Here is a 27,122-nt window from a genome sequence, read left to right on the forward strand (position 1 = left end):
TTGTTGCTATAGAGACACATCAAAACAATTTCACATTCATCAAAAATTTATTCTCATACTTGGTACCGAAAAATTATCAAAGAATTCTTTTAAAAATCCTAATTTTTACTAACATTGGTAATACATATACCAAGAAAGTGAAAGTTTTATTTCGAAAAAATATAATTTTTTTCTTTTTATACGAGTTGGTGACCCATATGTAGCATGACGAGGTGGCCGAGTGGTTAAGGCGTTGGACTGCTAATCCAATGGGCTCTGCCCGCGTGGGTTCGAATCCCATCCTCGTCGGTCGTTGCTTTTGCTGCAAAATTTTTTCAATTCCAATATTTCGTTCCATTAAAATTTTTTTGGAAAATAATTTCTGAACATAAATTTTGTAACCATGATATTTTTGTCCACTCAAAATTATTTTTTTCTGAATTTTTCATTTCAACAGCTGCAACCAACAATACGTGACAGATATTGATGGTCAGTCTAGATTTGTTATCCTCATTGACTTGACAGAAGAGTTGCGAATTAAAGGGCTTTGTTTTTGTCCGTTGTTGTGAATAATAACCAAAAAATAAATGCAATTGTGGAGATAATCCTGGAAATGATTGTATTCAATTGGTTTTCCTTCTTCTGAATTCTGAGGATCGTAGACTTCACATCTAATTTTACGATTTCAAGGTTGTCATGGAGGTAGGCGTAAATTAATTGGAGTTTTCAAGAGATTAATCGTCAATAATGACTAAACAACTGCATAATATTCCCAGGCAATGGAGCCCACATATTTAAATCTGCACTGCCATTTGAGTTTCGTTGAAAAACCAAGGTTACACATAGGTGTATTGCTTGGATTACCAATAGCACATTAAAATTTCACCTCTCAGACATAAAATGAATATGAACATACCATCCAATCAAAAAGATAATAAACAGCAGTCTTACAATCCTGGAATTCAGGAATATGCTGGAAATAGGTTATATCCAACTAAGAAATCTGAAACTATGCACGATCAATACAGGTAAATATTCTCATTCTACTATATATTTATAGTTATTGTACTATGTTTCATCTTCAGTGACTTTCCGAAAAGAAAGGAAGCATTTACACAACCTACAGAATTGTCTTCAAGTCAAGGAACATTGTACTCGGTATCTCAAAGGGTTCCAGCTGTAAATACCAGCTGTTCGAGTATCTGTAATGGTGATTTGGCTTGTGGTCATGATCCTAAAGGACATGCCAATGAATGGGAACAGGAAGAAACATCAAATGAAGGACAAAAAGAAATCGTGACTGAGGGGCTCTCAGAGAAGCATATATCTGGTGAGTTTTTCAATCTGATTTTGAACGAATTTCTTGATTATGCCAAAGGTATCTTATACTGCGTCATTATGAAGTTTGGTTTGGTACTCTTAAGTATCAAGACTGTTAATCTTGATGCATTAAAGTTTCATTTCATTGATCAGGAATATTTCTAATTATGCTCCATTCAGGAATCATTCACATCGAAGTAGGCCTTGAAATTCTACGGGCAGTTAAGGCCCGGTTGCTCAGTTCAGGATTAAGCCAAGATTTACGTTGATCCTAGATTAACCTGACAGAATTGAAAAACCGGGCCTTAATACCTGGTCACAAAAGATCTCCAGTTATATCTTTAATTTTAATCACTGAACTAAAATATACGAATTTGGTTTGAGAATCTAAACATAAACTAAAATCTAAACTGAAAGGTTTAAACAGCCATAATTTTCTTAATTTGTACGATTAAATCAAAAACATAAACAATAGTACAAAATCCTAAACATCTTTGGTCAGTGCATAGAGGTACATGTATTTGGTTTATGAGTTGGTCCAAAACTCAAAATCTTAGTGAATGGGCTATTACCAACATAATTTGGATTTTCCACTGCTGTCATGCCTGTCACACAGGATGTCAATAATTCTTGAACGGAGTATAGGGATAGTGTTGGGAAAACACAATTTTTTAGTTAGTCATTTAATTATAAAACAATTTGTACAAAATTAGAAGAACTATAAAATATAATAAGATATCATAGTCAGTTGAATATTTTACAAATTTTTCATTTGAAAAAGCCAATCCGATGCATTTATCAAACACTGGTGATGTGTTCATTAGAATTTTCTAGAATGGTTGTCATAGTAGCATTGGAAGAACCATAAGGAACAATTTTTTTACTATGGCTGGGGTTTCTCAATCTGAAAGTACTTATTCTTCTCTTTATGTATCTGTTGAAGCCCTTATGCCACCAAGCATATATAATGGGGCTTACCAGACTGTTAACAAATCCTAGCATTGCTAGAGGGCTTGCTAATACCAGACTCAGTGATCTGCATCGTTTAGAGCTGTCGTCTATGCAAACTGACGTGTAGTACAAGCTGACTATAATATATGGAAACCACGTGAATAAGAAATTATTTGTTGAAAAGAAAACAACTTTTGCTGCTTTCCACCTTTTCGAATTATTTACAGCGGGTGAAAACTCCTTTCCTAATATTTTCAAACAACAGTTTTTCGATTGGTTTCCTCCATTCATTTCATGAATTTTTTTCCTCTTATCCATTTGAGACTTCCTCTTGTGTAAATCTCGAGAGACTGGTTTTCCAACTAATAGCTCTTGAAGTGAAAATTTTTTTGATGCTCTGTATAAAACTAGGGAGTATAAAAGTAGGATCACTGTTACTGGTACAATGTATAATATAGCTATGATGAGTATCAAAGTTTCTGGTACAATCACTACGAAGCAGCAGGCTTGTTGGTTTTTCGCAGTCCTAGACCATCCCATCAAGGGGAGATATCCAACAAGCAAACCTAAAACAAATTATTTATTACCTTCTATATTAAACGTTTTTCAGGAAAATGTACTCACTTAAAATCCAAACAATTACTATTGAGGCATAAATTATCTTGGAATAAAACCATTTGTGATTATGATATCCGTAAAATATGTAGAGAAATCTGTCAATACCTATAATGCCCACTGTGTATATAGTAATTAAAGTACTGGCTATAATGAGCCCTGAAAATTTGTGGTTACTGTGTTGAATCGTTTATAATCGTCAAGAATTTTTTTTACCAATTTGCGCAGCACAAATCTGTTGATCTCTCAAATTCTCTGGATAGACTTGTCCAAAAATTACGACTAATCCAGTTAATGAATCTGCAAGAGCTATGTTGCCCAGAAGAAGGTACATCAATTTTGGCTTTGTACCTGAAATGAAGTAAGAAAAATCGAATTAAATACATTATAGCGCATCCGCCATATTGAACATTAAACTGTGGTATGAAGAGGTCTGTTTACTGTTTGCTTGAAAACTCGATTGGAAAAATCAGAACTTCAGAGATGACCCAAACCTAAACCGTAAAAATAAACCATATTCAATGAGTCGCACCGACCGCATCACAGTCTTTTTAAAAATAAAAAAAAGAGTAGAATGCACGATAGAAACTTACGCCCTTACGTTATGGAATTTCTCGGCATGCTATGCGTATTCTTACTTTGAATTCATCTACATCTCGTGATTGTGTTTCATACACAACCGACTTTAAATGTTCTCAGATTTTTCCTTCCATCGAAGACAGTTTTAAGAAAAATTCATGGGCTCATAATATGAATTAACTTACTTTTCTTTATGGTGACACAGCTGGATATGAACGTCACCAGATTAGAAATTATTATAATGGCTCCAAATAAAGGTATGAGGATGTTGTACAGTAAATTAGCATTCTTTTCATCTGTTGGGTTCTTCTGGAAGACCCCATGACCTATTTCCACCGCGTAATCTGTAGTCAGATCCTGGTGGTGATAGTATGACCTGTTGTCCATAACAGTCACGCCTGAAATGAGATACGATCATGAAATATTCAATATATCATTGGCTTTTCAAAATCACTTAGTGCGCTAGTATGTTTCTATTTGTTGTCGCTATGGAATTAGCCTCGTCGGTGGTGCACCCATTGTGTTATGTTAATCCATTAAAGTATTCATTGAAATCACTAATGTATCAAGGCAACTTTCCATATATGTAGCTATAAACACTGCTCGTCAAAAGTTAAGGATGATGTTTTCCGAATTTGCATATTTTACGTATCGTCGAAATATTTTTTTCAATTACATAAACTCATAATGATTATAGAAACAGTTTGGGGTTTATTGTGAAGCAAGTTGTCATCAAGTTCAAACATGAATTGGATTTTTTGTTAGAAACTAGCAGAAATAAAGTTGTGCATATTCTTTGAGCGCAAGAAGGCAATACAAAATTTTGGTGTTGTTCCCATATAATCTCAGCATACGATTTACGCTACGTACCTGTTGATAATTCTTTCTCAAAAACCGTTACTATTTAGCAAGATGAAATAATCTTTAATAAGAGTACAACGCGCCTTTTCTCATTCATCACTTTTTTTGCGAGCGGAAAAGTGAGACTATGCGCTCTTGTTAGGAAAAATAACTATATTTTTCAAGTTAAGGTTATGACATATGACTTTCCGTATCTTGAAACGTTTCAATCATGTCGTAGAGATTCGGATAATTTTTTTTCGTGATTCCCCTTAACAGGTTTTGATTAATAATAACGAAATGATAATCTATGACAAAAATAGTTTCGTACGAAGTAATGCTTGAACATAAGTGATAAAAACGATAAATGTTTATACTTGAAGCAGACCAATATTCCAGGTACATGAAACATAAGCTAATTCTACTCACTCTTCAAAATTTCAGTTCAAATCGTCTCGATTTTCTAGATCAGCCCATCCTTATTGCTACGCGAAAATTCTTAGACCTTTAGTCACAACCAATAAAACTTCCTAGCCTATCTGTTGTCTGTTGTATGTAAATACGCGTGCATCCGAAATTACGTACGACAGTTTCGCCCATCGAAAATTGACTAAAAACGGACCTGCTATCTTGTTTTGCGGCTGCGTTTTTACGATAGAGTAAAAGATTTCGAAATGATAATGATACGCTATTGAATCTATCGCTAGAAAGAGCATAGGCGTGGCTATTCGGCGATGTTGACCCTGAAAAAGCCGCTGAAGCCAAGGAGTCTGATAAACTACTAATTGTAAACAAAAACCTTTATTTTGTATCAAAAACGAAAAGTGAAAATATGATTCGAACGAACCTCAAACCCCAAACCCTAGCATTGGGCTAGCCTCTGATAAAATTAAGTGGATGATTGGCGTACATGTCTCAAATTAGTTTTCTACGCAAGGACAACCTGCCTGAAATAAAATAGTAACAGTTAGCAACACTGCTTAAAGCGATAGCATAGTAGAAAATTGAACAGAATAAAGATTCTACTTGATGCAGTCTGAATGCTTGAAAAAGATTCCTTCTGTTACAAACATCTTGAAATCAAGGTCAATGGCGAGTTTATGCAGAGTAACTAAGAACTAATATCTAAGAAAGGGACCAATTGAATTGGTAGATGGTCTCTTTCTCGCATCAGCGTTAGTCTCAGGTATATCTGGATCAATGTATCTTCCATAATTTTCTTTACACGATACAAGAGAACTACGAAAAGTGAGTCGATTTGCCTCCCATGAATTCTTCTTATATTCCTCTTGGTATTCACAAATTTTAGCTTTGATGAAAGAATTTAACAATTTCTAAACGTTGTTGAAGTCTGCATCTTTCCATGATTAAATGGCATAAGCTACTGAAAACAAATTATTTAAGAAATAAAAAAAAATTATTGCCATGCTAAGCTAACCATTTTAAAATGTATCATTGCTATTGGAAAACCCTTCATCATGAACTACGCCCATGCCTCAAACTAATAAAGTATGAATGTATGCTCGTACATGATTGTCTGTTACCGCCTTGAACTATAGGAATTCCATTATATGTGAAATATTAATTTCATATATGCTATGAGTCTTCCGATAGGGTTTGCCACTGATAATGTTATTTTATACATTGGCCGTTTTTTGTTTTGTTTTGAGGGATTGAATTTACGTCTCTGTGTAGAAAGGTTGAGTTTCATATGGATTGGATTATTCGGAATTAGTGCTGGTTTAAAATGAACGTTATTCTTCGAATGTAATTGCCAAGTAAAACGAAAAGTTGAAGTATTGATTTTATATGTGGTATTCACAATAATTTTTGAGTTTACGAGCAACGTAACTCAAATCCAAATGCAACTTAACTTAGTTCAAAATCTAGTGATATTTTTAAGGGTGGGTATTGAAGCATAAGTGAATCAATTTATTCATAATTGAAGTTTGGAAGAAAACCTTGATCTTTATGTTCAATATGTTTCCATGAAAATGAAGACCATCCACTAGAGTATCCAACAGAAAAAAAATTTTGAAGGTCATTTTTTCTAGAAAAATTTATTTATAAAACAAGAAAAAGGATTTTCTTATGATGGGAGAATATATTTTTTTGAATTAAAGGAATGGATACACCGAGAAAATTCATTTTCTTGAATCAGAGAAGTGATTTCATATATGTATTTATAAAAATCAAGGTAAAAAGACAAGGCTAAACCTAATTGTTAAGTCGACAGTTTGTATAGTGTATTTCAGTTGTTTAGTCTTAAGTTTGGTGTAATGTATGATGGCAAGTCCGTTATATTTTTGGAGTGTGTGTTGTCACAGCATATCGTCTCTGAGTATGTACAAAACTACCCTGTCATTTTTTTTTTGAAGATTTTCGTCGAAACCTTATCGGAGAAAAAATAACATCAATTTTTGGTTATCTGTGATCAAACTCACCCATTGTTGGAGTAATCCCTGCTCAATCACATCCGAATGCTAGGGAATTCAATTACAAGTCACCCGATCAATGCGTCTCGTCCGTCTCAACTGAGATTGGAAAATCTTCATTCCATTCTATCCGGCAGCATCTCGCTGATTGAACATAATTAAGCGGTCCATAAAAACAATTATTCCTCGGTGCTAGGAGCTCGATTTTCGATACAAAAGACCACTTTGTCAGCCGTTACCTGCGCGAAATATTCCACAATGAATTTTCCATTCATTCATCCTTTTCGTCAACTTGGCGACCTTGCGAAAAATACGTTGTTTAGTAGAAAATTGAGTTTTTTCATTTGGATAGTGAGGAAAAAACTGATCGTTTTCAGATGCGAAATAGGACATTGTGCAAAATCTAAAATCACTTCCTTGTTTCTGAAGTTCACAGGTGACTAACTTGGGTTCTCATTCAGGCGGAACGTTTTAATCGAAAATGAAGAATTCTGCGAAGTTATGGAAAGTTGTGTAGGGTTTTTTAGTTCTTGTAAACTTTTCAATACTTTAAACTACCTCCCCAAAGCAGTAATAATTTTTTTTTTTTCCTTTCTTTAGATTATCAATGAATTGTTTGAGAAGGCTTACGAGAACTGGTCTAGTTAGTCTAGACCAGTTCCATGCATAAAAAAATATTGCGTTACCATAGCAACGAACAATAACTCATTAGAAGTGTCAGTGTGAAGTTTGAGGTCAAAAAAGTAAACCAGAGTTATGCAATAAATTAAAAGAAAGGAGATGTCCACCGAAATTGTGAAAATCGAAAAATTGGAATATCGAGCCATCATGAAGTACCTGTGGGTTAAGCAGATTAACGAAGATATGCTTAATATCCTTGGAGATCAATGTACTTCGTATGCGACCGTGAAAAATTGGAATGCAAGCTTCAAAAGAGGTAAATTTTCTATTGAAGATGATGACCGATCGGGAAGGCCAGTTTCTGTGTCACGATACGAAAATATTGATGCAGTTCATGACATGATTTTATCAGATCGTCGAATTGGGCTAAAACGGATATCAGAAGCACTGAATATTTCATACGAACGTGTTCATCATATAGTTCACGTCAATTTGGAAATGGATTTCCAAATGTTTGAATGTGGACCAAAAGCGTGCAAGGGTAGAAGCATCGCGTTCGATGTGTGCTCGATATCAAAACGATGTAGACTTCAAACCGAATTGTTACTATGGATGAGACTTGGGTACATTTCTGCGATCCAGAAACAAAACAGCAATCGATGGAATGTCGACACACTGGTTCTTCAAGACCTAAGAAGTTTCGTGTCCAAAAATCTGCTGGAAAAGTGCTTGCTTCAGTTTTTTGGGATTGCCATGGAGCAATCATGATTGATTTTTTGGATAAGGGTATAACAATAACCGGAGATGACTATACGACATTACTGACCACTCCGCGGGAAAAAATTAAAGAGAAAAGACTCGGAAAGCTGTCCAGAGGTGTTTTGTTGTTGAAGGACAACGCCCCTGCCCCCAAATTTCATGTTGCCATGTAAAAAATTCGTGATTTAGGGTTTGAATTACTAGAATACCCCCCTTATTCACCAGATTTGGCTCCATCTCTTTCCTCAACTGAAAAAAGTTTAAGAGCTGTGGAGCTCTGGTTTGCAGAGCAAGATAATTTTTTTTTTTTTGATAGGTCTAGAGACGTTGCAGGTTCGCTGTAATAAATGTATTCAATCAAGGAAGAATATGTTGAGTAATAAAATACTCAGACATTGAAATTTTGTTTGTTTCTATAATAGGCTGAGAATTTTTCAATATATGTATTCTCGTAAAGCTAAAGGGTTTCATAAAACTTTGATTGTCCGATCAACGATTTGACAGTCTCCCGATTTCCAAAATCAAATCACTGAAACCTTTTCATTTCTGAATATATTGAAGAGGTAGCAATTGAGAATAACAGAAATCATTATTTGATGTGAGAATGATATTCTGAAGATTCATGACTGAATTATCATTTGAAAACGTCTATTCGTCAATCAAGCGTTGATTCCCCGATCAAGCTTCATGAAACCAGGCGTTAGGCTTTAGATAATCTATCAACGGCATCTTGTACTACTGCTTGATAGATGTAATCAGCTCTATCCTCCATAATTTTTTTTTATAGTCTTAATTCCAGAGTCAAGCACGTCTGCGTCGGTACCAAGTCTGACGGTAAGCTGTGCAGCTGCCAGTAGCCACAGTGTGGCAAATGACGTTCGTCAGGGTCCGGTTATGACTATCTGCGTTTACCTCCACAACAAGACCGCCATCATGATGGAAATTGAGGATGCACCCTCTGCAACTGTCGACACTATATGCCAGGCCATTATAAATTGCGACGAGCTAGGACTCAGCAAACATATCGCCTGTCAAGTGTTCACTTTGTGGATGGTCAGCCCTATTCTAGGTTGGTTGAAAGTTTCCCGATCTGTTTCAAGTTGATATTGATGCTTTCCAAGTGAGAAAAGATCGTTTCTTTCGAATTATATCTAAAATAGTTTTTTAAGTACCAAGGACGAAAAACTGTCTGTTACAGTTGAGACAATATAGACAGTTTTTTGCCAAGGTACTTATTATATTTTTCCGTCGACCTCACATACCTTTAAGTACTCACTTGTGTGCTGTAAATCCAACCTGTCCGCAGTTGTTTTTCGTTTTTCATATCCACAATCCATTCTTGATTATAATGAACACTGATATTCGAACCACGTTCTCAATTCTCCCATAAAATCTAGCAGATTTCGAATGGAATTAATTTGGCAACAGCAAATGGCTGTTATTGTCACATGCACTTATGTTTTTATCAAATCCTGGCTCTCGAAATTCATTAATCGCCACTGTCGTATTTGTTTATAAGCTACAAACCGAGCGGACGAAAAGTGTTTACGGACAAAAAGTATCTGATGCGGACGAAAAATACTTGCCATCAAAAATAGTTGACGAAATTATTTATCATTAAATGTCGAAGCAAAGCATTTCGTTCCCTATCCTTATAGAATCGAAAAGCCACCCTCCTGTCAACTGGTTGCAGCAGTTACCTCAGAAAAACTCTCAAAAATACCCTACTTTATCTTCAATTTCAGAGCTGCAGCTGAAAAAAAACCAGAAGCCCTATGAGATAAGAAAGAAGTGGCGTTCTCTTGTAGAACATTACAGTCACGCCTCCTATAATAAACAAGAAAGGGATGAACCGAAACTCATGTTCCAGAGGAATGTCTTCTTTCCTCTCGCTGTGGAGGAGAAAATCAAGTGAGAGTTATCTTTTGATGTATGCTCTTATTATTTTTTCTAATCTCATATAGCCAAGGCTTTGAATTTTTTGAAACCAGGCTGTGTTTTGGTTTAGTTAACGACTTCTGTTTGCCACCAAAAAGGCAATTTATTCATTATTGGCTGCATGTTCATACGCACCTATAAGCCTGTATTGCTTCCAAGATTGAGAAACAATTCCAGGGATCCGAAGATTCTAGAACTGCTGTACGAGGAAGCGAAAAACAACATAATCAATGCGAGATACCCATGCGAAGTCGCACACTACATAATGCTGGGTGGGGTCCAGGCGCACATAGACCTTGGGCCGTACAATCCTCAGGTACACTCCACCCACTACTTCAGAGAAGAACAACACAAATATCTACCAATTCACGTCAGGAAGAGCGCCACCTGGGCCTGGCTTCCGATGAGCTACAAGAACTCGCCGGAGGTTAGACTTTTGGAGCACTACAAGCGCGTCCCGTCCTCCGCCACCAACAGGAAGCTGATGAAGAAGTATCTGGAATTCTGTTGGACTTTGCCGTTTTACGGGTTCGTTGTCGGAGTTGCTCAAATGCGCGCCAATAGATTTATTGTTTTCTTTGCAGGGCGGCGTTTTTTGAAGGGCAGATAGAGCAACCTGTGCGTACTCTGACGTCTCTCATTACCTACCACGATCTGCCAGTGCTTGTGGCCATTAACGCTACGAGCGTTTACGTCATAGACGATGTCGAATGTGTAGGTATTTTGTGGTTGCACGCATTGAATTTGAAATATAACTTTTATTAATGGTAGGTACGGTACTAGTAGGCCAGAAGATGAACCTAAGGGTCGATGTGACTTGAAAAACTATAATCGCTTCTGAAGTACTCAGGCTCTGCCACATGCTACGTCACACGAGCAAGCATTGGCGTAGCTATCATAAAATTTCGCGGTGGCTTACCATGAATTTAATTAATTTAATTCTCATCTATACTAACCCAACTAACTAGTATCTGCAGCACTTCCTGTGGCTTATTCATTAGTTGAACAACACAGTTCAAATACTTGGGAAGCTTCATAAATACTAGGGCTAACCTGGACACAACTGTATCAATTCGGCATCACGGTCATTCTGGAAGCTAAAGGTCAGAGTGTTTCAAAATCACGACCTCAATCTGAAGACCAAAACAGCTGTTTACAAAGCAGTGGTCCTCCCAACGCTTCTTTACGGAAGCGAAAGCTGGACTCCCTCAGGCGACACATTAAACAGCTTGAACAAACGCAACAACGTCATCTAAGACAAATAATGCACATCAGATGGTTCCACAAAGTTTCAAATGCAGAAGTCTTGCAGCGTGCGAGTTGTATAACAATTGAGACCCAAGTAACGAAGGCCCGATTCAGATGAAGCGGCCATATTCTGAGGATGCAAGACACAAGACTTCCCAAAATAGCTCTGTTTGGCGAATTCACAGAGAGAGCTCGGAAACCAGGAGGCCAGTACAAGTGGTTCAAGGCTTTACTGCATCACTCCCTAAAATCAGTTAACTGGGAAAAACTAGCGTCAGACAGATCACAGTGGAGGTCTCTGGTCCACAGCTATAATGGAGACTCGAGAAGAATACAGCGGCGGCCAGATCTGGTTGGTGACTATCCATACCCAGAGTGTGGAAGGATCTGTAGGTCACTGTTGGGTCTCTTCAGTCACAGGAGGGAACACAGTCGCAAGAAGCCCTCAGAAATTATTTGTTTGATCGCACCGATAGGTAGCCTTTTTGTATATTATAAGATTTGTAATCTGTTTGAGAAATAAATAAATAAATAAATATTTATTTTCGGTAACGAGATTCAGCAATGAATGAATGGAGTTGAACAACGATTTTGCACAAAAGCTGGAAGTATTGTCTATGCTGCGCCACTGCTAACTAACCAAGTTATGCTTGACAAATCGGCGCCTCCCTTCTATATCTTCTTGTAAGGCAGTTTTTCTTCGCAGACTGTTTTGCTCGGCCTTCGATATGAAGATCTCAGCTGGGAGTTCGCTAGACCATCAAGAGAGGACGATCCAAACTGTTTCCCATGCCTTTTTCTGCAATTCATGGTGGTCGAGAACGGTACCAGAGTGTCGAAGATACTCCAGGTCTTTTCCAGACAAGCGCATCTTATGGATGGTTTGATTGGACAATTCGTCAACAGAATCAAGCAGAAAACTAATGATGAGGCTGACAACAAAGCGTCATCTGATTATCATGTGAATAATGAAAATGGTAGGTGGCGTTTTTGATACAGAATATCATTCAATAACAACCTGTGTATCATCCCTGTATATTCATCATGCAGAGTGAGGAGAATCACTTGCCATCATTTTGTTTCAGACAACCGTCCCATTGTGAACTATCCAAATTCAACACAGACAATTTCTTCTTTGTCAAATAAGTTGAGCAGACTTACCTTGGCAACATTTGATGAGAATGGTCATTGTATTGGACATATGGGGTCGTGGTCATACATTTACTGAATTCAGAGGATAACACTGAATTGCAATTCTAGTTCAGATATTGGTTTCATAAAACGCAGTACCCAATTTTTTTGGTATGACCAGCAAAACTTCAATTTTATCAATTTGAGTTGAATTATGAATGAATCTTCTAGTCTTTGTACCTGAATTATTTGATTATGACTTTTGTTCCATTTATTGTTTTTATGAATTAGTTATATTCGGAAAACGTTGTTGCTTTTGTTATTGTTGAGCTTAAAATTTAATTTTATTTTTTTATCTTTGTAGAAACAAATGAATTTAATATACTCACATTTCAATATCGAATAATATTAATAATCGCAAACGTTGATTGAAGTGTTAGTTAACTAATACATTTATCAGCGATGCAAATGAATATATCGAATTATCTTATTGTTCCTTTGGTATTTTGAGAGACATTCCAGAAGTTTTTATTCTACTACCATTCGTGATTGACATAACCTGCATTTAATAACCAAAGATTTTATATTATTTTCGTTGTAATGATTTTAACAGAATAAAAATATAAATTTTTTTCATGTTTTTTAATCCATTATTCCTTCCTCAATAGATTTTCCAACTTCGGATGATTGTTCAGATATTTCACCATTGCTGTGTATCTGAAAAAAAATCATAACATTATTCGGAAAGTAACGTATGAGAAGTTAAATTTCGATAGAAACGAGAACGAAACGATAATGGGAACGTCTATGTGGATAAATGGCATTCCTATATTATTCTGTGTTCTTTTACTTGACGTTTTCGAAAGTTCAGCATTCTCGGACGAAAAATTTTCATAAAAAGTTTGTTAGTGATGGTTTCGCGGTATTGAGTGGTCCAAACGATACTCATGATGCCGAAATAGAGATGAGTGAGTATATTTTCAAGTATTTCTCGATCTAAATTTAGTCACATCATGAATTTTTGGTTTTTTGATGAACGAAAAACGTTGAGGATATCTGTGAAAACCACTTTATCTTTTCGCATGGCTACCAAAATATTCTCCTTCGAAAAGGTTGAAATATAGGGTGAAAGCACGTTTTTCACACTCACATTTTTATTATACAGGGTGTAAATGAATAGTGGCGAAAAAAATTGAGGGGTGATTCCTTGCCCCAAAATAGCGTGGGTTTTTCATATAAATTTTTTTTGAGCATCCTCAGCTTAGATAAAGCTCTCTATAGATACTACCCGGAAAGCTCTTTTCAATTTTCTTCTTAGAAACCAGAATACTGAAGGAAATGAAATTGAGCAGACATTCTGTGGAACCGAAAAGGCAGTCGAAAAAAATTTGGTGGTATTTGCCTATAATAGCAAGGGGTAGAAAAAGCTACCTCTAAAATTTGGTCCCTAAGAAACTTTTTTCCTTTTTCATATTATACCACTAGAAACTACATTCTTGATTCATTTAGAACAAATAAGGTAGCCTGTATAATTTCTTTCTAAATCTAACGATTTTTGAGAAAAAAAAAATATACAGAGGTACGTAGCGTGAGTAGTATATGCTGGAATTATCTTCGAACACAGAAAATCAATAATCATCATTGATATCCTAATGCTCAAGGAAACGCATTGATTATGATATTCATAAAATGTGGCATTTCATTACCTGTCCACAGAGCTTAAATGTCACGTTTTTTCCACAAAGTATACTTCATTCAACTTTATTTTAGCAGTCGGTTGGCCATGGAAATTTGACACATTTCACTCTGTATAGTACGAAAATGTGGGGTTATGAAGCTTGTCAAAACATTTTTGGGTTTTAAATCAACGCTATGTTGCCCGTTCTACGTAAAAGTTTCTGTTATTACGTATTTTATCACAATGTCGAATCTCTTCGGAAAATATGTGACGAACATAATTGAAGTTTATACAAACTGATTGAAGACATACCAATTCCAGTTATTTGCATGGAAAATACAAGAGATCAGTATAATATCATAATATGCACTAGCTTGAGGAGAGTTAATGTTCGTTATCTTCTTTGGCTTACATCATTTGTAGATTTCAAAAATATTAACCCGAAGATGAAATGCATATGATGCAGTGGTTGAGAATGGGTAGCTCCCGAAGCAATTAACAGATAATTACAAGAATGTTAAATTCTTCAACAAAAATCATCTTGCATCAATATAAGTAAAAGGAGTTGAAGGAAGTTTCAAGTTAAGACGCAACTTCACCGTATTTGTGGCTATTCATCTTAATACATTGATGTAATTATAATAATTAGGTATTTATTAGTACCTTAAGACATTTACATTGTATAGGACAAGTCAAATGAAAAATAGAAAAATCAATTTTCGGAAACTTATTCTACGATGACATTTATAGAAAATCCTGTAGTAAACTTTTCGCATTCATTCACTCAAACATAAAATTCCCAAACGCCACCACTTTTTTGGGTCTCCCAATAAAAGGAAATTCTTTGTCATACTCTTCATTCACAATCTTTCTGATTGTGGAAATATTCAGCTGAAATATAAGTCTTTTAGATTCAGATGAAACATTATATAAATTCTCTTACATTGAATATGTTCGCTATCGTCTGACGTATTGTGGATTTTAGAATATCAGGGTATAACTATTTGAATGAGCGGACCTGAATTCTAAATAGCACTTCCTGAAACACTGTCTCTTTTTTTCAATCACTTTCGGCATTTTCGAATTTTCGTAATAAAAATTGATATAAGTTGTGGCAACGGCGTTATGACATTAACGACATTTTATGAGTGCCAACCTAACTTCGTTCTAGTTACAAAAACTTGAGAAAATTATTTCATGGCCAACCGACTGCTAAAATAAATTTGAATGAAGTATAGGTATTAGGTTTTTATAAAATATTCATTCCAATATCCGAAAAAACTACTCACTTATAGAACGATAATTCCCTATGTCTTTCTAAGCGTTCAACAAAAGCCTGCAATACGAAATTCATACGATGCAGCTCTTCGAAATATTGAATCTCCTCCTCCGGTTTCAATTTATCTCGCATCATGTTATACCATTGGTTTTTCCTATTCAGGTTCTCACTCGCCTGAAAAATCATTTCAAATTCATAAATACTATACCAAATCTATTTTTCTTGAAGTGTTACTCTTTCGAATTGCTTCTGGATAACTTGAGCTCGTTGCAATAAAATCGCTTTGAAATCATTCAAACACCATTCTCTGAGCGCAGCTGCTTGCTCCGAAGATATGAAGTCCTTGTCATCCAACCTTTCCAGATATGGTTGGAGGTAATCTATGTGCTCTTCGGTTTCCTTGGCTTTTTGTTGCTTTTCTTGCTGCTCCTGTAAGAATGAAATTAGAAACGGCCCTTATTTCATCCAACGGAACATCACCCTTTCAAGCATCCCCTGTCTGTACTGCTCGTTATGCTCCCTATTGAATAGGTCCACTTCCAGCTTCACCATGGCCACTTCCAAATTACGCAGTTTCAAGAAATCGTTAATCTGGAAGAAAAAATCGATTCGAATTGACAGCTACGTTGCCACGTTGACCGATTTGTACCTGATCCTCGAGATCTCTTATGTGCTGCACCGACTTGGCCTCTTCCTCCAGCTGCTCCTGGAACAGCAGGAAGAGCTCCAGGTTGGTGGGCGGGTCGACCTTGATGTCCGCATGATAGCCGGACGTCAGATCCGGATTGAATTTCATCCCTTCGCCCATTTCGGCGATGGGCGGTTTTACGAAGGTCCTGGTGGAGGCCGTCACCTTGCCGCTGTCGTAATGGAAACGAAGATGGATCTCCCGGTCGTATATCGCGAAATGCCTCTCGGCTATGTCCTTCGAGGCCTGTACGTTCTCGTTCCGGTGGAATTTCTCCACGACGTTCTGGAAAATGGAAAAATGAGCGATAGGTTCGTCTTCGATTGACGATTCGGATATTTTCCATAAGAAAACTGTGATTTACGAGGATGTATTGATATTTAGTTAGCCTAGACGAGTTCCTTATAAAAAAAATATTGCGTTACCATAGCAACGAACAATAACTCATAAGAAGTGTCAGTGTGAAGTTTGAGGTAAAAAAAGGAAACCAGAGTAACGCAATAAATCAAAAGAAAGAAGATGCCCACCGAAATTGTGAAAATCGAAACATCAAGTAGATACCTGTATTTAAAAGGGTTAAGAGATAAGCAGATTTACGAAGATATACCCTTGGTGATCAATGTCCTTCGTATGCGACTGTGAAAAATTGGACTGCAAGCTTCAAAAGAGGTAAATTTTCCATTGAAGATTATGACCGATCGGGAAGGCCAGTTTCTGTGTCAGTCCCCGAAAATATCGATGCAGTTCATGACATGATTTTATCAGACCGTCGAATTAGTATAAAACAGATATATGAAGCACTGAATATTTCATACGAACTCGTTCTTCATAAAGTTCACGTCAATTTGGATATGAGAAAAATTGCTGCAAAATGGATCCCCAAATGTTTGAATGTTGACCAAAAGCGTGCAAGGGTAGAAGCATCGCGTTCGATCTGTGCTCGATTTGAAAACGATGTAGACTTCTTAAACCGAATTGTTACTATGGATGAGACTTGGTCACATTTCTATATAAGATCCAGAAACAAAGCAGCAATCGATGGGATGGCAACACTCTGGTTCTCCAAGACCTAAGAAGTTTCGTGTCCAAAAATCTGCTGGAAAAGTTCTTTCTTCAGCTTTTTGGGATTGCCACAGTGTAATCATGATTAATTTTTTGTATAAGGGTAGAACAATAACCGGAGATTACTGTTCGACATTACTGACCACTCTACGGGAAAAAATTAAAGAGAAAAGACGCGGAAAGCTATCCAAAGGTGTTTTGTTTTTGCAGGACAACGCCCCTACACACAAGTCTCATGCTGCCATGCAAAAAATTCGTGATTCAGGGTTCGAAATACTAGAACACCCCCCTTATTTACCAGCTTTGGCTCCATCCGACTTTAATCTCTTTCCTCAATTGAAAAAAGTTTAAAAGGTCGTAAATTTTCTTCCAACGAGGAGGTAATGAAAGCTGTGGAGGTCTGGTTTGCAGAGCAAGAAGAAACATTTTTTTTGTCTAGAGACGTTGCAGGTTCGCTGTAATGAATGTATCCCATTAAGAGGAGAATATGTTGAGAAACAAAATATTTTGACATTGAAATTTTGTTTGGTTCTGTAGTAGACTAAAAATTTTTCAATATATCCTCGTATGTTATTTTAATGCTGGAAATATATTTTTAGAAAGTTGAAAATCTTTTGGGTGCTCATTTGTCCGATATCAAGGCATCTGAGCGCTTTTCTCAACCCTTTTTCTTTAATTGGAAACTTTTGAAACAGTCCAAAATTTCTGAACTTTTTAATTCAGAGTGTTTTTTGTATAACCTTGTTTTCCTGTAACCAAACTGAGATTCACTCACCATCATGATCCTTTTATGACTTTCCACCATTCCTGGAGGTGGAAAACCTTTCCTCGAGTAAGTAGTGTGCCTATAGTAGAGTCTGTGAATAATTTTCGTTAGCCTATTTCCTATTTCGCTCAGTAAAATGAAAATTTATCACCTGGATTCTTTATCGACGTAAACTTCAGTCAGTTCGTTATCTTTTACAGTCAACGATGCCAAACTGTCGTATCTGGCGGTTGAGCTGAACTCGATCACCCTTGTCTGCTCTTCCTCCTCACTATCGAAGCAAAAGTAAGAATGTTCTGAAAACAAAAAATCATAACATCATAACAAATGCCTCCAGTAAATCTTCGATATGTTTGTTTTTTCCATCGTCAAGGACGTATGCATTCAAGTTTCCCAAAAACCATAGTTGTAAATTGATAACCATCGTATCCATATTTAACACTACTGTAACCAGTCCGGCCCTACTTTCTTCTGGAAAGTGCAAGAAGACGCGAGAAGTTCCCAGCTTCTATGTAAACCCAGCGTAGGAGCAGTACAGTACAGTTCACAGTGCAAGCGGTGAGTGGAAATAAATGCAAGTGGAAATGAGTAGTAGTCACATAGTTTTTCATTAGTGTTATAAGTGTGAATAAATAGTCTTAATGTCGAACATTTTAATTAATGAAGAAAACGTTACACTACCTACTTATGACACAATCCTCCCGTCCAGGCTTGAAATATTCTTCGATTCTTCCAGTTTCCAGATTAGCAATCACCTTGTACATTCTGTCCTGTCTATTCTCGTAGGAATCCTCGATGGTTGTCGGCATGGTACAGTCGAAATCTTTGTACCTCGTGATTTTGGCTACGAGACCATCTTCTTGGAGGTATGGCGCGAAATTCTGGACTAGAGTTCTTTTGTACCATGTTTTTTTCACTCCTCTCGGATATCGCGAAGCAAGAACTAGAACAATTCGTGATGTTGCAGATGGAGATAAACCCCTCATAAGAATTGTGTCTCTTTTTTCATTTGAATATGTTTATCAAAAAATTCAGAGCTTCCAATGTCAAGGGAGATTGTACCACAAAATGGCGAAGGAGCCGGTTGTCAATGAACATTCAATTAATGTAGAATTTACTGAAATTTCAACCTACTCGAGATAGACGATGGTTGTGGAATATTTTTGTACAGAAAATAGGCTATTAAGGCGTCGATATTTCAATTTTATTGATCCACCAACTATTTGTATCACTGAATAGCTGTTATGAAGAAGACGAATAATAACTCACTATCATGAGGTATTGTGATCGGGGCACTCCAAGATATCGGCATATCTAAATGCTTTTCTTGATATATTTTAATCCTCTCGACCTCTTCTTCATCTGCTTCCACATCCGCCCTATATTCTCGACTTTCGATAGGTTCACCAAGTAGAATATGCTCCCATTTTTTCACGTCTAGCAGGTTATAATCCAGAGTACTCAAATCCTGAGTACATTCCTGCATATTTACCTTCCAGAAAAAAACAAGTTTTCGAATGAAAAGAACTAGGAGGAATTGAAGGTTTACCCAATAATTCAGATGGTTCCAAACGCTTTCTATTCCGTTGTAAGCAAAAGTATTCAGTGGATGCACAATGCCAGTCGTTGGTTCGATGAAGAAAGGATTGTCGATTTTTCTACCGCCTTTGAGCATCAGTACCCACGAGTGTATTCTCAGACCTTCCAGATCATCTTCCGGAAATGCTTCTTCTTGCTGAAAAGCAACTTTAAATCTTCATACAACTCGACAGCATTACGAGGATGTATTGATATCTAGTTAGCCTACACCAATTCCATGCATAAAAAAACTATTGCGTTACCATAGCAACGAACAATAACTCATTAAAAATGTCAGTGTGAAGTTTGAGGTCAAAAAAGTAAACCAGACTTACGCAATAGATTAAAAGAAAGAAGATGTCCACCGAAATTGTGAAAATCGAAAAATTGGAGTATCGAGCCATCATCAAGTACCTGTATTTAAAAGGGTTAAGAGGTGAGCAGATTTACGAAGAAATGCTTAATACCTTTGGTGATCAATGTCCTTCGTATGCGACCGTGAAAAATTGGACTGCAAGCTTCGAAAGAGGTAAATTTTCCATTGAAGATGATGACCGATCGGGAAGGCCAGTTTCTGTGTCAGTCCCCGAAAATATCGATGCAGTTCATGACATGATTTTATCAGACCGTCGAATTGGGCTAAAACGGATATCTGAAGCACTGAATATTTCATACGAACGCATTCATCATACAGTTCACGTCAATTTGGACATGAGAAGAATTGCTGCAAAATGTATCCCCAAATGTTTGAATGTTGACCAGAAGCGTGCAAGGCTGGAAGCATCGCGTTCGATCTGTGCTCGATTTGAAAACGATGTAGACTTCAAACCGAATTATTACTATGGACGAGACTTGGGTACGTTTCTAAGATTCAGAAACGAAGCAACAATCGATGGAATGGCGACATTCTGGTTCCGCAAGACCTAAGAAGTTTCGTGTCCGAAAATCTGCTGGAAAAGTTCTTGCTTCAGTTTTTCGGGATTGCCATGGAGTAATCATGATTAATTTTTTGGATAAGAGTAGAACAATTACCGGAGATAACTATACGACATTACTGACCACTCTACGAGAAAAACTTAAAGAGAAAAGACGCGGAAAGCTATCCAAAGGTGTTTTGATTTTTCAGGACAACGCCCCCGCACATAAATCTCATGTTGCCATGCAAAAAATTCCTGATTTAGGGTTTGAATTACTAGAACACCAGCCTTTTTCTCCAGATTTGGCTCCATCCGACTATCATCCCTTTCCTCAAATGAAAAAAAGTTTAACAGGTCGTAAATTTTCTTCCAACGAGGAGGTAATAAAAGCTGTGGAGGTCTGCATTGCAGAGCAAGAAGAAACATTTTTTTTTGAAAGGTTGCAGGTTCGCTGTAATAAGTGTATCCAATTAAGGGGAGAATATGTTGAGTAATAAACTATTTTGACATTGAAATTTTGTTTGGTTCTATAGTAGGCTAAGAATTTTTCAATATATCCTCGAATTTGTTAAAATGGTATTAATGACGATGGTGGTATCATTCAGTGATGAGATCAATACTCACCCTCCTCAGTTCAAGCTCTTCCTCCTTCTTCCTTTGCAGCTCGGCCGCTTCCTTATCCCTGACCCTCTGCTCCATCATCATGATGAACTTACTGCGTAGGTCCCTTCCCGTCTTCAAGGTGTACTTCTGGGCCACCTTCTCTTCCTTCGTCTCTTCCACCTTTTCTGTTTCCTCCGGATACGGGGAATCGACCCTGATCATGACGTTCATGGTGACATCTTGGATTGCGTAGCCGGAAACGACGTAGGCGTTGTAGCCGATCCCAAGAAGAAGGGAGCATAGAGCCGTTGAAAGTTCGAAGCAGTTGCCCGATTGGCGGAACACTGTGGTCTGGGGCGAGCAGAGCCTGTTGGGCTGCGGGAAAAAGAGAAAAGTTTTTTTTACTGAAACGGAGATGAGGCCTAAACACGGTGAAAACCGTGGATCCATGGCAGGGCCGTCCCTAGGGTATAGGCTGCCCTCGTTAGCTTGAGATTTTGCCGCCCCTATGCCTACACGTATGATTAAAGAAAAGACACAGAAAAGTAAAAACTGCATAGTGATTTATTTCCTAAAATACTGATCGTAGAGAAAATCTAATTGCATATTCGTGATCTACGACCTCGAATTAGTCAGTAAAATGACCCGGGTCAATATAGCCTAATGAATAATTTTTTGTTCAGTGGTTAAGGGCGGGTAAACACAAATAGCAGACGAAATTATTCTAAATCCGAAACTATATCGAGCCGGGTCATTTTTTTGACTAATTCGAGGTCGTAGATTACGAATGTGCAATTGGATTTTTCCTAGGATTAGTATTTTAGGAAATAAATCACTTTCAGTGGAAAATTTCTGAAAAATTGGTCACCTTTGAAGAGCTATAGCCGCCATAAAAAAATCACTGAACATATGCTGATTTTTTCGGTGATAGATTGATCTTCTGCTAATAGAAAAATCCAACTTTCATCCACCTATCGCGAACAGTTTAGATTTTATGATTTTTTCTGCGAAGGTCCAAAATTTCCAATTTTCCATCGACCATAACTTGAAAACTAAGTCTTTAAGCAAAATTCTGTTTGCATATTCGTGATCTACTCCCTCGAATTAGTAAATACTCCAGTTTTGGTGGGAATTGGGAAGATTGAAAAATTTTCAAATTTTCCATACATGCATGGAAAAATTGCGATTTTTTGAAAAAATATTTTTGGTCTCCGAAAGAAACCAAATTTATACTGTCGACTATTTCGAGGGCGTAGGTAACGAATATGCAAACAGATATTTTTAAAAAAATTTATTTTTCAATTGGTCGATGAAAAAATGGAAATTTTGGACCTTCGCGGAAAAAATCATAAAATCTAAACTGTTCGCGGTAGATGAATGAAATTTGGAATTTCCTATTGGCAAAGGATCAATCTATCATAAAAAAAATCAGCATATGTCTAATTCTCTTTTTCTGGCTGCTTCAGCTCCTCAAAGTTGACAAATACACACAATATATTTTTTGCCCCCTTATTTCCTCTGGATTAATTCTGTATTCCTGAGTCCGTCACTGAACGTCCATAAATGTAAATCAAACTATTGAATGAAAATGTTGCGCTCCTCTAACATCCCCGTCGCTGTCCTCTTTTGCTCCACGAGCGCCCCAATCGAAAGTGATGCCACTCATTTCGATGAAGTCTGTTTATTGAATAACTCGATAACATCCAGTTCGACAAAGCAATCTTCCAACGAACGGAGTTTTCCCGCACGGTTTCACTCGACGGCTATCTCTCTATTGCTTTCGGAGTTATTTTATCTCTCCCACCTGTTGTTACTTTCGGTGGTGTTTACCGGTAGCAATAAAAGTATCTCTGGACAATTGGAGTGAGAGATCGGAAGTATTCTTAACGGTATATGGGATATTAGATGGGTTTTTGACGATTTGAAATCGAAAGGGGTGGGATTTTTCGGAAAAACACACAGAGCAGTGTGACGAATGTCGCCCATTAAAAACTACTTTGCCAATGGGAAATTCTCCTCAATTTGGGTTATCACAGCACCGCGGAAACTATTCAAAATCATTATTCAAATATGAGGTTTTAAAATTTGAATCGTTTCGTCTATCTCATCTAGATAGTGCATTTGTTGTTCTTTATTATCAACGCATATTTCAGTCGATGTTGCCAACTTGTGCAATAGAATCGAAACGCTTTAAATTTGAAATACCCATTTTAATTTTTAAGTACTTGAAATATTTTTTTTTGGGAAACGGTTGAAATGGTTGTTTCAAAATATGACGTTTCGAAGATATTTCATAAAAAATACATCATTTTCGTCACAAGGAGTATTGCCTATTGATTGAATGATATGAATGTTATGAGGGCACTTTACAAAAGCCATTTCTGTTATACAGAGTGAGTATTCGAGTAGTACAAATTTTTTAACAGTAGATTCTTGAGGTCAAGAGAACACTTTTTTATCTTACCATTATTTCCGAATCGCTCGGTTCAAAAGATACAGGCTGTTGAAAAACCATAAAAAATGTTATTTTTAGTTCTATCTCACAAAAGGTTTCATCAAATGAATTGAATTTCGGAATATAGTTTTTCATTTTTTTGATGAATCTTTTTCGAACAACAAATATCACCCACGTCTTCCAGTTTTCTCATTATGCTTATTACTTAATACGTACCATAAAAATACCTAAAATTCAAAGAAACCAACTCTTGAAACTAAGTTGGACGCTATCTTCTAATGAATATTTGAGCGTTTTGTAAAATAAAAGTGTTCCTCATATTTTCTCGTATAATGCGCTGTTTTCGAGTAATTCGATGTTAAAAAATTGAAAAATATCTGTGAAATTTGAAAAATCAGGTAATTTGGCTGAATGTAACTCTGTTTTAAAGATCCATAGATGTGTAGTGTGACAGATTTAGATAGTGATTCTGAAGGTAATTTTGTTCTTCCAGGGGTGGCACAGCTCATTCAGAAAACTTAAAATGGCTATATCTGTTTATCAGGGCCGATGCGGAAAAAACGGTATGAAAAAAAGTATTATTTTGACCTCCAGATCTACTGTTGTACGAGTCAAAGACTCATCCTGTATATATACTTCATTCACTTTTATTTTAGCAGTCGGTTGGCCATGGAAATTTGACACATTTCACTCTGTATAGTACGAAAATGTGGGGTTATGAAGCTTGTCAAAACATTTTTGGGTTTTAAATCAACGCTATGTTGCCCGTTCTACGTAAAAGTTTCTGTTACTACGTATTTTATCACAATGTCGAATCTCTTCGGAAAATATGTGACGAACATAATTGAAGTTCATACACACTGATTGAAGGCCTACCAAATCCAGTTATTTGCATGGAAAATACAAGAGATCAGTATAATATCATAATATGCACTAGCTTGAGGAGAGTTAATGTTCGTTATCTTCTTTGGCTTACATCATTTGTAGATTTCAAAAATATTAACCTGAAGATGAAATGCATATGATGCAGTAGTTGGGAATGGGTATGTCCCAAAGGAATAAACAGATAATTACAAGAATGTTAAATTCTTCAACAAAAATCATCTTGCATCAATATAAGTGAAAGGAATTGAAGGAAATTTCAAGTTAAGATGAGTTTCACCTTTGAACAAAAATTTCACATGAATAAACAAGTAACAGGGCAACTTGCGCGTATTTGTGGCTATCCATCTTAATACATTGATGTAATAATAATAATTAGCTATTTATTAGTACCTTAATACATTCACATTGTATAGGACAAGCCAAATGAAAAATAGAAAAATCCATTTTAGGGAACTTATTCTCCGATGACATTAATCGAAAATCCTGTAGTAAACTTTTCGCATTAATTCACTCAAACATAAAATTCTCAAATGCCACCACTTTTCTGGGTCTCCCAATAGAAGGAAATTCTTTGTCATCCTCTTCATTCACAATCATTCTGATTGTGGAAATATTCAGCTGAAGTATATGTCGTTTAGATTCAGATGAAACATTATAAAAATTCTCTTACATTGAATATGTTCGCTACCGTCTGACGTATTGTGGATTTTAGAATATCAGGGTATAGCTTTTTGAAGGAGCGGACCTGAATTCTAAATAACACTTCCTGAAACCCTGTCTTCTCTTTTTTCAATCACTTTCGGCATTTTCGTAATAAAAATTGATATTAGTTGTGGCAACGGCGTTATGTCATTAACGACATTTCATGAGTGCCAACCTAACTTCGTTCTAGTTACAAAAACTTGAGAAAATTATTCCATGGCCAACCGACTGCTGAAATAAATTTGAATGAAGTATACTTCATAAGTTTTTATATAAATTTAAAAAAATCGAATTCTTCCGGCGTGGTATGTGGTATGTCGATGTGTGTGGACTCGCCTTTAGGTTCGGTACACATCTACCGTAAAATTCCGAGGAATAAACGAGCGTATAACGGCTTTATTTACGGCCAATCAAACCGCACGGGAGAGATAAAACTCGAAAACTGCTATCGCAACCCGGTCGCTCGGATATCAATTAATAATTTCGCACTCGTTCAATTCATCCGAGTCGCGCCGGCCGCAATGGCGTTGCTAAAGGGTTGGATAATGCAATTACAGCCACTTTCGACACTCTCCGATCCATAATTTCAGTTATGCAGATCGCGAGAATCGTTCGCCCATTGATACAACCGTATACTAATTGAAATTCGCTGTAATTAAATCCGTAGGTACTCATTCGAAATGGCCCAGTTACGATTTCGGATGATTTAGGTTGTAGCCGCGTGGGTTCAGGGATAAAAATTGAAAGCAACAGGTTTCCGGTGACAGATGAATCTGGTACTTCCCGGGGCGCATTATGGGGCTCCTCTTGACAGGATTTAAGTCTTGGCCTTGTTTCGTATAAACTTGGACTGAGTTAAGAGCATGAAAGCCTGTTTGAAACTGTTTATACGAGGATATATTGAAAAATTCTTAGCCTACTATAGAACCAAACAAAATTTCAATGTCCAAATATTTTATTACTCAACATATTCTCCTCTCAATTGGATAAATGTATCCAGCGAACCTGCAACGTCTCTAGACTTTTCAACAGAAATGTTTCTTCTTGCTCTGTAAACCAGATCTCCACAGCTTTTATTACCTCCTCGTTGGAAGATAATTTACGACCTTTCAAACTTCTTTTCGGTTCAGGAAAGAGATGATAGTCGGATGGTGCCCAATCTGGAGAATAAGGGGGGTGTTCTAGTAATTCAAACCCTAAATCACGAATTTTTTGCATTGCAACAGAAGATTTGTGTGCAGGGGCGTTGTCCTGCAAAAACAATAAACCTTTGGATAGCTTTCCGCGTCTTTTCTCTTTAATTTTTTCCCGTAGAGTGGTCAGTAATGTCGAAGAGTAATCTCCGGTTATTGTTCCATCCTTATACAAAAAATCAATCATGATTACTCCATGGCAATAACAAAAAACTGAAGCAAGAACTTTTCCAGCAGATTTTTGTACCCGAAACTTCTTAGGTCTTGGAGAACCAGAGTGTCGCCATTCCATCGATTGTTGCTTTGTTTCTGGATCGTAGAAATGTACCCAAGTCTCATCCATAGTAACAATTCGGTTTAAAAAGTCTACATCGTTTTCAAATCGAGCACAGATCGAACGCGATGCTTCTACCCTTGTACGCTTTTGGACAACATTCAAACATTTGGGAATCCATTTTGCAGTAATGTTTCTCATGTCCAAATTGGCTTGAACTATATGATAAACGCGTTCGTATGAAATATTCAGTGATTCAGATACCCGTTTTAGCCCAATTCGACAGTCTGATAAAATCATGTCATGAACTCCATCGATATTTTCGGAGACTGACACAGAAACTGGCTTTCCCGATCGGTCATCATCTTCAATGGAAAATTTACCTCTTTTGAAGCTTGCAGTCCAATTTTTCACGGTCGCATACGAAGGACATTGATCACCAAGGATCACGGGCGTAGCCAGGGGGGGGGTTTTGGGGGTTCAAACCCCCCCCGAAATGATATAGGTATACATAATATCATTTTCAAAAAGTCTCACTTTATATGTCAAAATTAGAAAAATTTCATTTAAAACCCCCCCCCGAAACTCAACCCTGGCTACGCCCATGCCAAGGATATTAAGCATAT

The 27,122-nt window shown here is 36.9% G+C and overlaps 3 protein-coding genes and 1 non-coding gene across 6 annotated transcripts in view; 2 read left to right on the plus strand and 2 right to left on the minus strand.

The window, feature by feature from the left end:
- The first annotated feature begins 206 nt into the window (after positions 1–206).
- Positions 207–288, plus strand: Trnas-gcu. Its single transcript has one exon. It is a non-coding gene; the product is annotated as a tRNA-Ser (tRNA).
- Positions 289–504: 216 nt separating this feature from the next.
- On the plus strand, positions 505–13,048 carry LOC123307931 (FERM domain-containing protein 8). The gene is made up of 8 exons (XM_044890432.1): positions 505–1,007; positions 1,065–1,309; positions 8,899–9,168; positions 9,845–10,010; positions 10,215–10,565; positions 10,622–10,751; positions 11,992–12,262; positions 12,371–13,048. Exons 1-8 carry the CDS (start codon positions 880–882, stop codon positions 12,511–12,513), a joined length of 1,704 nt encoding a protein of 567 aa, XP_044746367.1. The 5' UTR covers positions 505–879; the 3' UTR covers positions 12,514–13,048.
- LOC123307928 (glucose-dependent insulinotropic receptor-like) lies at positions 1,961–6,877 on the minus strand. 3 transcript variants are annotated; one of them, XM_044890427.1, is made up of 5 exons: positions 6,729–6,877; positions 3,630–3,842; positions 3,082–3,216; positions 2,875–3,024; positions 1,961–2,816 (listed from the first exon to the last, which is right to left on the minus strand). In XM_044890427.1, the coding sequence occupies exons 1-5, from the start codon at positions 6,730–6,732 to the stop codon at positions 2,098–2,100; spliced, it is 1,221 nt and encodes a 406-aa protein (XP_044746362.1). In that variant the 5' UTR covers positions 6,733–6,877; the 3' UTR covers positions 1,961–2,097. The 3 variants fall into 3 exon arrangements, with proteins under 3 accessions (XP_044746362.1, XP_044746364.1, XP_044746363.1); XM_044890429.1 differs by lacking the exon at positions 6,729–6,877 and adding an exon at positions 3,899–3,920; XM_044890428.1 differs by lacking the exon at positions 6,729–6,877 and adding an exon at positions 4,714–4,828 and having other exon boundaries at positions 1,962–2,816.
- The window catches only part of LOC123307926 (dynein regulatory complex subunit 7), a 119,793-nt gene continuing 105,569 nt past the window's right edge, over positions 12,899–27,122 (minus strand). Inside the window, exons 3-13 of the mRNA XM_044890425.1 lie at positions 21,009–21,362; positions 19,439–19,624; positions 19,159–19,381; positions 18,575–18,832; positions 18,041–18,185; positions 17,899–17,980; positions 16,023–16,346; positions 15,854–15,964; positions 15,608–15,802; positions 15,384–15,547; positions 12,899–13,133 (exon numbers count right to left, since the gene is read on the minus strand). Coding sequence (XP_044746360.1) covers positions 13,067–13,133; positions 15,384–15,547; positions 15,608–15,802; positions 15,854–15,964; positions 16,023–16,346; positions 17,899–17,980; positions 18,041–18,185; positions 18,575–18,832; positions 19,159–19,381; positions 19,439–19,624; positions 21,009–21,362 — 2,109 coding nt within the window. The 3' untranslated portion in view covers positions 12,899–13,066. The remainder of the gene's footprint in view (positions 13,134–15,383; positions 15,548–15,607; positions 15,803–15,853; positions 15,965–16,022; positions 16,347–17,898; positions 17,981–18,040; positions 18,186–18,574; positions 18,833–19,158; positions 19,382–19,438; positions 19,625–21,008; positions 21,363–27,122) is intronic.

The sequence above is a fragment of the Coccinella septempunctata genome, chromosome 2, assembly GCF_907165205.1.
Source record: "Coccinella septempunctata chromosome 2, icCocSept1.1, whole genome shotgun sequence".
Classification (NCBI taxonomy): Eukaryota; Metazoa; Arthropoda; class Insecta; order Coleoptera; family Coccinellidae; genus Coccinella; species Coccinella septempunctata.

What these genes read in the sequence shown, in the direction of transcription:
- LOC123307928 (XM_044890427.1), bottom strand. An exon ending in GATTTGTGCTGCGCAAATTG is followed by an intron (nt 3,025 to 3,081) that starts GTAAAAAAAATT and finishes ACAAATTTTCAG; the next exon opens with GGCTCATTATAGCCAGTACT. An exon ending in AGTAATTGTTTGGATTTTAA is followed by an intron (nt 2,817 to 2,874) that starts GTGAGTACATTT and finishes AATTTGTTTTAG; the next exon opens with GTTTGCTTGTTGGATATCTC.
- LOC123307931 (XM_044890432.1), top strand. Translation starts at nt 880, where the DNA reads ATGAATATGAACATACCATCCAATCAAAAAGATAATAAACAGCAGTCT. An exon ending in GCTGTGGAGGAGAAAATCAA is followed by an intron (nt 10,011 to 10,214) that starts GTGAGAGTTATC and finishes AAACAATTCCAG; the next exon opens with GGATCCGAAGATTCTAGAAC. An exon ending in TCATGTGAATAATGAAAATG is followed by an intron (nt 12,263 to 12,370) that starts GTAGGTGGCGTT and finishes ATTTTGTTTCAG; the next exon opens with ACAACCGTCCCATTGTGAAC.